The sequence below is a fragment of the Rhinichthys klamathensis genome, unplaced genomic scaffold (genome assembly GCF_029890125.1).
Source record: "Rhinichthys klamathensis goyatoka isolate OS25496 unplaced genomic scaffold, OSU_Roscu_1.1 h1tg000554l_1, whole genome shotgun sequence".
NCBI classification, from domain to species: domain Eukaryota; kingdom Metazoa; phylum Chordata; class Actinopteri; order Cypriniformes; family Leuciscidae; genus Rhinichthys; species Rhinichthys klamathensis.
In genome coordinates, this window is record NW_026607023.1 from 2,271,504 (window position 1) to 2,280,802 (window position 9,299).

General features: G+C 39.0%; 1 protein-coding gene across 1 annotated transcript; it reads left to right on the plus strand.

Moving 5' to 3' along the window:
- The first annotated feature begins 4,719 nt into the window (after positions 1 to 4,719).
- gpr34l (G protein-coupled receptor 34 like) lies at positions 4,720 to 6,042 on the plus strand. The gene is made up of 2 exons (XM_056239114.1): positions 4,720 to 4,813; positions 4,946 to 6,042. Exons 1-2 carry the CDS (start codon positions 4,769 to 4,771, stop codon positions 5,996 to 5,998), a joined length of 1,098 nt encoding a protein of 365 aa, XP_056095089.1. The 5' UTR covers positions 4,720 to 4,768; the 3' UTR covers positions 5,999 to 6,042.
- The last annotated feature ends 3,257 nt before the right edge of the window (positions 6,043 to 9,299 follow it).

The following is a 9,299-nucleotide window of genomic DNA, read 5'->3' on the forward strand; positions in this document are numbered from 1 at the left end:
AACTAAAATACACGGGGAAGCCCATTCAGAAAAAGAAGGTACTGCAATATCGTGATCCTGCATATACTTAATTTCCCTCTCCATCAATTCCCGTTTTTCAGGTGCAACACGATAAAAACGCTGTTTAATAGGTTTTGCATCCCCAACATCGATATCATGTTCAACCCAATCTGTACGCGATGGCACATCATCAAATAATTCGGGAAAACTATGTAATAGGTCACATAACTCCTGGCATCTTACAGGAGATAAATGACGGAGAGTAAACTCCAAGTTGTGCAAGGACTCTGAATTATTCAAACGGCCGCGAAAAACACAATCATCGGGCGAAATGGTCTCCTCTTCCTCACCCACCAAACTCATATTACCCCCACCGATAGAAACGGCCGAAAGTGCTGGATGCAAAGGTGTCAAATTTTCTACAGGTTTGGTTTCTTTTTCATAATACGGTTTTAATAGATTTACATGGCACCGTTTAACTGACTTTTTCCGTGATGGCATTGAGACATCATAATTTTCATCAGTCAACTTTCGTTGTACAACAAATGGGCCATCGAATTTTGCTTCAAAAGGAGAAGAAACAATAGGCCGTAAGACAAGAACTTGATCGCCTGGTACAAACACTCGATGTTCAACCGTACGATCATAGAATTGCTTCATGTTTTTCTGATTTTTTCCCAGATTTAATTTAGCTAGTTCTCTAACCTGGATGAGTCGATTTTTAAACCCCAAAACATATGACGCCAAGTTTTTAGGAGGCTCTACAGCTTTACCAACCTGCTGAAATACAGACAACAGTCCACGAACATTATGGCCAAAGACCAAGTCATTAGGGCTGAAACCCGTACTCTCCTGGACTACTTCACGTGCAGCTAACATCATCCATGGTAAACCCTCTTCCCAATCTCTATCCAGCTGCACACAGTACGCACGGAGAAGTGACTTTAACGACTGGTGGAATCTCTCCAATGCACCCTGACTTTGTGCATGATACGCAGTAGATTGATTATGCTTAATGTGCAGCTGTTTTAACACCTGCTGGAAGAGATGCGAAGTGAGATTCGAACCTTGATCACTTTGGATGATTTTTGGAATACCAAAAACGGATATAAACTGGGTTAAAGCTTTCACAATAGAACGAGACGTAATGGTACGCAGTGGATATGCCGCAGGAAAACGTGTGTTCAAACACATCACAGTGAATAAATAACTGCTACCAGACTTCGAACGGGGAAGTGGCCCTACGCAATCGACAATAAGATGCTCGAAAGGTTCACCAGTAGCCTGAATTGGTTTCAACGGAGCAGGTTTCAACACCTGGTTCGGTTTACTCGTTAATTGGCAGGTTTTACATCTCTTAATATAAGCAGAGATGTCTCGTTTTAATCGCGGCCAAAAAAAATATCGCAACAGGCGATCATAAGTCTTACGCACCCCCTGATGACCTAATTGATCATGCGCAATTTCAATCATCATTTGTCGAAATTTAGTAGGAACAACTACTTGGAAAACAGGATCCCCAACAAAATCTTTGTGAGGACTCCATTTTCTCAACAACACTCCATTGTGAACGAAATATCCACGGGAAACGTCACACTCCTCTACCGGAAGAACAGCACTCTGGAAGAGTTCATCCAAAGAGGAGTCAGTCCGCTGTTCTATTCCTAAATCCTCTGCAGAAACAGGAAAAGACAAGGCAGATAAATCAGGCATAAACAACTTAGTGCAGATTTTATCAGATTTTATCTCTTTTTGATCACACACTTCATCCTCATTGGCACGTTTCATTGCACGAGTCACAACACACGTTGAATCCTGGCACAAAGAACTCAGTTCAGTTTCAATTTTATTATCAGTGGTCACTATGGGAAACACTGACGTATCAGCCCACACACGTTCACCTACCAGTCCATTTCCCAAAATAATATGGACCCCCTCAACTGGCAAAGCTGGTCGTACTCCCACTACAACCTCACCTTGAATCAAATCGGACTGAAGCCTTACCCTATGAAGAGGCACAGACAGAGTATTCAGTCCTATTCCACGAATTAACACACTCTCACCAGTATGAGACTGCGAGGAAAAAGGCAATACGGATTCCAAAATAAATGAATCCATTGCGCCAGTATCCCGCAAGATTTTAACAGGGATTTCCTCTTTCTCTCCAACCAGGGATACACGCCCCTCTGTAATAAAAGGCGAGTAAGAAGAGAAATCAACATCAAGTGTTTTACTTTCAACAACTTCACTCCCTGAAGACAGAACTGGTGCCGCAAGAGCAGAAGGCTTAGCATGTGAATTTTGTGCATTATGTTTGAATTTATTTTTAAGGACAGGACAATCTGCTTTCCAATGTCCTTTCTCATGACAGTAATTGCAAATCTTGCTTGGGTCAAAATTTCCAGTGAAAACACGGTTACTCTTAGACGGAGACTTTACATACTGAACATCACGAGCATGCCAATCCACAAAAGTGGTTTTGTGCGTCAGTACAAAATCATCGGCCAACATTGCCGCTTCCTCTGGCGTTTTAACATTATGCTCACTAATATACATAGCTATACGGCTCGGGACGGAATTTTTAAATTGTTCCAACACCATCAAGTGAATTAAATCCTCCAATGTTTTAATGTCTAATGCTGAACACCAATGATTAAAGTGTTTTCTCAGATCACGCACAAATTCTAAGTTTGTTTGCAACTGGTCTTTTTTCTGCAATCGAAAACGCTGTCTGTATGCTTCGGGTACACATTCATATGCTTTTAAGATTAGAGATTTAACTTTATCATAATCTTTACAATCATCAACCGACAATGAAGAAAATGCTACTTGTGCTTTCCCAGTTAACACACACTGTAACAGCGCAACACAATCATCATCTGACCAGTTCCTTAATTTTGCCATGCGTTCAAATAGAGTAAAGAAAGTATCAGGATCTTCTTCATTGAATTTAGGAATAAGTTTTAGGTTTGAATTGATTGAAAACACACTCTGTTCCTGACCAGAACTAGAAAGCTTACCTTCTTTCATCAGGTTGAGCTTGAGAAACTCCAAATCCAATTTTGCCTTTTCTAAATCCATTTTACCTTGTTCCGCACGCAGTTTTAACTTCTCATGGTCCATCTTTAATTGTAGCAGCTCTTTTTGCTGTTCAAAAGACAAATTACTTTTTAATTCAGATGCCACTGGTACATATTCCTCCATCTCGGTGTCTAAGAAACCTTTTTCAATCAACTCAATTTTCAAAGCTACTTTAACATTATCTTTGAGCCTTTTATCTTTAATCACAATTTCATAACGTTCAGCAATACTTAATAATTGCTCTTTAGTACACCTGTCCAAAAATTCATGAGAAGGTGAACTAACAAACTCATCAATATCAGCCATGCTAAAATGACCAGAATAATTTATTCAGCACAGTGCAATCAAATAACGAGAGTTTTCCCTCTACCTTTCCAGTACCTCTACCTAACTCAACCCTAGTCTTCATGCGATTACTGGTGGGGGGTATTTATGCACTATAGCCCGCTGGGTGAAAAACGCAACTGGTCAAACCAGCGACGCCTTCAACACCACGGATGTGCTCCCGAGATAATTACTACTACCCACTTTCACCACAACACTACACAAAAATAAAAAATCCGACACGTCTCAAAAGAAACATGCCGCTATGCCTATCAGAGAAAACTCACGTTCAAAAAACAATATTGCACATGTACTTACCAACTGGTGATTTCACACGGTGAACAATTTGACTTTGGCACAAAAACATTTTTGTGTGTCCAACAAATAATCAATTATCAAACTAAACGTCCAAATTTTTTTTTTACGCAATCAAATAACCAAAGCAAGGACGAGCCCCCAATTTGTTACGACCCTTGGCTCAAGGGAAGCAACAAAAACAAGGGACACACGTAAACCAAATTGTAAGCTCAAAAGTAATGTTTATTTAACTACAAAAGTAAGACAAAACTAAATAATAAAATGAAAACATTTAAAGAAAATAGAAGTGTTTCTGTATTCATCAGCAAGATCAGTGTGTAAAGCAAGATGCATGGTCGAAAGTGTAATGCAATGTTGAAGTTGAAATGTAAATGCAAAAAGTAACAAAATACAACGCAAGCAAAAGGCAAAGTCCAAAAGCAAAATCCAAAACCAAAGTTCCCTCTCCCTTGGCTCAGTTGGTGATCTCTTAAGAAGCGTCTAAGGCACGGTCACAGGTGTTTCCAGTTGACTGCCAATTGAGGCAATTAGTGGGCTCCGGTACCAAACTGCAATTCTCAAAAGCAGTGGCAGAGGTCGTCACAGACTTCTGCCAGTAAACAACCACACTAAAAAAAAAAACTTGTCACACATTTTCTTCTAAAAATTAAAAAATCTGGTTTATACTGCAATTATCTAACAAAGGAAATTATTATGAAATTATTAATATTATTAAATCTATTAAACTTTTATGATGAAATGTTTTTGTTAAGGTTATTGTAAGGTTAAGCCAAAGAACTCTAAAGTGTATATTCCTCAACTGTGCACAATGTTAAAATGGTAAAAACAAGGCAATGGTCACCTATTCTCATTTGAGGCAACCAGACATTTCCTGTGCTCTGAGAGAGAGGAAGTGAGTTTTGGTTTTCTAGAAACATGTTTCGTTGAGCACTGTGACATATCTGCATTTCTGCTGGGGTTAACAGCATCATCAACCACAGTTACCAGGTCTGACGTGACATACAGGCAGAGTTTCCTGCATAGGTGCTGTAGTTTCTGAACAGACATGCACTTAGTCACTTGCTCAAGCGCAAGCAAACCACTCACACAGGTAAGAGTGCTATTCTTTTCTTGGAATCTTAGCATTTGTCCAATAGCAATTTAACAAGTTGTAGGAAAGATCAAGTAAGAACCTGTCAAAATACAGACCATTCTTTGACCTTTTCCCCTTTCGCTCCATTAGGATCTCTGTGTGTCAAGATTTTTGAGGAGCAGTGGTCAGCAAGTGTACACCAATTTTTTGGCTGTCACAATGCTGCAGGAAGGCAACTTAACCTTGAACGAATCCTGTAAGATTCATGATGGCATACTTTCACCCTTCGTGCCCATTGGCTACATTGTCATCTGTTGCATCGGTCTGCTCTGCAACACCATCACCCTTTACATATTTTTCCTTCGGCGGCATACAGACTCTTCCATGGCCGTATACATGCGGCATCTCGCCCTGGCAGACACTCTACTGGTCCTGTGTTTGCCCTTGCGGGTTTACTACCACAACAAAGTCGGTCCCTTCTACTTGTGCAAGGTGGTGGGCATCTTCTTCTACATCAACATGTATTCCAGCATCCTGTTCCTCAGCCTCATCAGTCTGGATCGCTACTTGAAAATCGTGAAGCCCGTTTGGGTGTTCCGCATCCAGAAGACCAAGTGGAGCTACATGGCAAGCTACATCATCTGGGGTGTCCTCATTTCAGGAATGATCCCCTTTTTGACAAGCGACAGTCAGAAACATCCGTGCGACAAAGTTTGCTTCCACTTTCACAGCAAGGGGACTGTCGGTGGGACCATTAACCTGACAACAGTGGTGATCTTCCTTGTTTTTTATGTGGCCTTTCTTTGTTTTTATGTGAAGATAACTAATAAACTCAGGACTATGTCCATGGGTAATGGTGACTCTAAGGCACAGAGTCGCAAAAAGAGGGTCATCATGAAGACTTTCTTGGTACCGGCCATTTTTACTTTGTGTTTTTTGCCTTACCATGCAATACGAATCCCATACGTTCTGGCTCAGCTGAACGTGATCGGGGATCTTCATAGCAAACAATTGTTGCACATCTTAAATGAGAGTACCTTGCTACTGTCCACTCTAAATAGCTGCCTAGACCCAATTATCTATTACTTCTTAAACAGTGCGTACAGGAAAACCATACTCTGTGCCATTCAGGGCAAGTTTAAAAACATGTATGCTTTAAACAGAAGGAGAATCAGCATAAACCGCTCGCTTACTGAAATTTAGCCTTAATGGATGACTTTTCCATTTGTGACTACATGAATCAAATTTTGTAGCCTTAATGGATGACTTTTCCATTTGTGACTACATGAATCAAATTTTGTAGATTCAACAATCTAAGATATTTAGTTTTAAATTATGTGCACTATTGATTTGGGCACACATGACTGAATTTGTTTCATATGACCTAAAAAAACCAGTGCAACACTTTGCTGTTATTCTAAAATGCAGGAAGTTATAATGAATTAAAAATAAGCAGGTGTGTCTAAATCTTTGGTAGTGTAAGTGTGTTTAAGAATTCCTTGTGTTTCTGTAAATATTGAATATGTAGCTGTAGCATTTGCACAAGCATTGTTCTCAAATGGGTTCGCTTTGATTCAGATTTTGTGGTGGTCCCAAAAACAATAACAAAATGGTTTATCTAAAATTAAGAATGGATATATGTATGAAACTGCACAGGCCCAACAGCATGTACAGTTATTTACATGATATAGGCTAAATAGAAAAATGAGAGTTTGATTTCTAAATGTGTTATTTCAGTGCTTTTATGTTTTCTGCAGCCACACATTAAAAACAAATTGTGTTTGACACAAATCCTCATAGTTTATCCTCATCGTAAGTGAACCTAGAGGGTCATTTTTTTGTTCATTTATCATATTTTTGGGGATGTCACAGAACATGTCAGTGTTGGCATCTGTATTATTTGACTAGCTTCTACCAAGTAACATATTAATCTAACGCTTTTTAGATGCACAGCTGAGCTGTTGACTTCAACAACAAAATATGGGAAGCATTACCAATCAATTGAGAACCTCTGTGCTTGAGTACTCTGACTGTTTATTTGTGGATAGACTTTTTACATTTCCTTGATTAATGTATTTTACTGAGAGCATGACCTTTATTTATGCAAGTACGTAAAAAAAGACCTTTGTAAATGCTGTGGTTTTCCCTTGTGAAAAAGATCCGATGTGGTTGACATGTTTACTGTTGTGTTATGAGTCAACCATGTTTGTGGTGATAAATGTATCCACCAATGTTTAAGTGTTAGCCTCCAACTTTCTGTTTTAACATGAAAGTAATGTGGGGAAATGTTTATTTAAGGATATTTGCACTTTTTATTTAAACAATAGGCAAATAAAAAATGGTTAAATGTGTGATTTTATTTTATTGAGACTTAAGTAACTTAAAACTATTCAGAAATTAGCCATGTTTAAAACTGTATTAGAAACCTGATAAATATGAAATGGTGCATGGTTTTATGTTATAAAATGTACTTTTGCACATCTGTATTATGGCTAAAAGCCATTATTGTAATTGTAACAAATATTGTATTGTATTGTTCATGAGAATACAATTTTAAATAAATACAATTTAATTAAATTATCTCAGTGTGTAAGGCAAGGCAAGGCACTTTTAGTTATAGAGCACGTTTAAAACAGCCACTGCTGACCAAAGTGCTGTACAATCACTCAGTTCAAACAATATACAATACATAACTACACCACCAACCGACACAAACACATCGTAAACCCATCATAAAAACCCATCATAAAATTACATTTGACCAAAAGCCAAAGAGAAAAGATACGTCTTTAGTGAAGATTTAAAACTATCAACAGTGGAAGACAACCTTAGATGTTCCGGCAAATCATTCCACAGACGCATAGCAGTGACAGAAGAGGCACGATCATCTTTTAATTTCATTCTAGATCGTGGCACAGTGAGCATCAACTTGTTCGACCCTGCTCCTGGCGATCGACTATCCTGCACGGTTCATCTCCAACCCTAATCAAACACACCTGAAGCAACCAATTAAGGTCTTCAGGATCACTTGAAAGGAAAGGCAGGTGTGTTTGATTAGGGTTGGAGATGAACTGTGCAGGACAGTCGATCGGCAGGAGCAGGGTTGGGCACCCCTGGTCTAGAACATTTCCTGTGGAGAAGATAAGTGTATTGAGAAGCCTGGCCATTTAACCCCTTAAAAACGTACAACAATACCTTGAACTTGACACGGTATTCTACGGGCAACCAGTGAAGCGAAGCAAGAACAGGCGAAATATGTTCGAGTACCAGTAAGAAGCCTGGCGGCAGCATTTTGCACGTTTTGTAGGCGGGATAAGGAATACTTAGCCACCCCAAAGTACAGCGAGTTACAATAATCCAGCCTGGATGAAATAAAGGCATGAATCACTGTCTCCAAATCGTTTACTGTTATAAATACTTTTAATTTCGCAATAGATCTAAAAGCTACTTATAAAGGCTACTCCTCACCACTGAGTTAATTTGTTTGTCAAATTTAAGGCCGTTATCAAAAATCACTCCCAAATTTTTGGTATAAGCATGAGAGTTCCCACTTAAAGGACCCAGTTGTTTTTTAAGCTGTATATTAGAAGCTGGTGATCCAAAAACTACAATTTCGTTTTAGAGTCATTCAATGTTAAAAAATTAGCTGCCAGCCAGCTTCTTACCTCCTCAAGACAGTTCAACAAAGACTTTACCGAAAAATCGAGCCTAAAGGGAGCAAATACAACGAAAACAACAGCGGGCCCAAAATAGACCCCTGAGGTACACCACAAGTTAATGGTACAGAGGTGGAAGAAAAATTCCCAACCTCCACAGAGAAAATGTTCTATCAGAAAGATACGATTTAAACCAATTCAATGCGGTACCTTGAAGTCCTACACAGTTACTCAACCGTTCAAGCAAGATAGCATGGTCAATGGTATCAAACGCAGCACTGAGGTCCAAAAGGAACAAAATTGCGCAGTTACCCGAATCCACAGCCAGCAAAAGATCATTCAACACCTTCAGCAAAGCTGACTCTGTACTGTGATATTGTCTAAAACCAGACTGAAATTTGTCTAATAAGTTATTCTCACTTAAAAATACCGTCAATTGATGGAAAACAGCCTTTTCCATTACTTTTGATAAAAATGGTCATTTTGAAATTGGACGATAGTTATCTAAAATATAAGGATCTAAACTGGCCTTTTTGCGGAGTGGATTCACTACTGCATGTTTCAGGATTGATGAAACGGTACCTTGAGATAGGCTGCTGTTTATAATAGTTAAAACAAAAGGTTCAACTACACATAACACTTCCCTAAAAAGACGAGGAGGTATCACATCCTAGGTGCAAGAGGAAAGCTTCATTTTATTGAAAAGCTCAACAAGAAAAGTAGAAGAAATAGGCTCAAACTCAGTTAAGCAGGCCGAACATGGGTCATTAGCAGGTGTGTTCAAATCAAACTTGGGGATACAAGAGCCGAATAGTACTAATTTCATCCACAAATTTTTTTAAAAATGC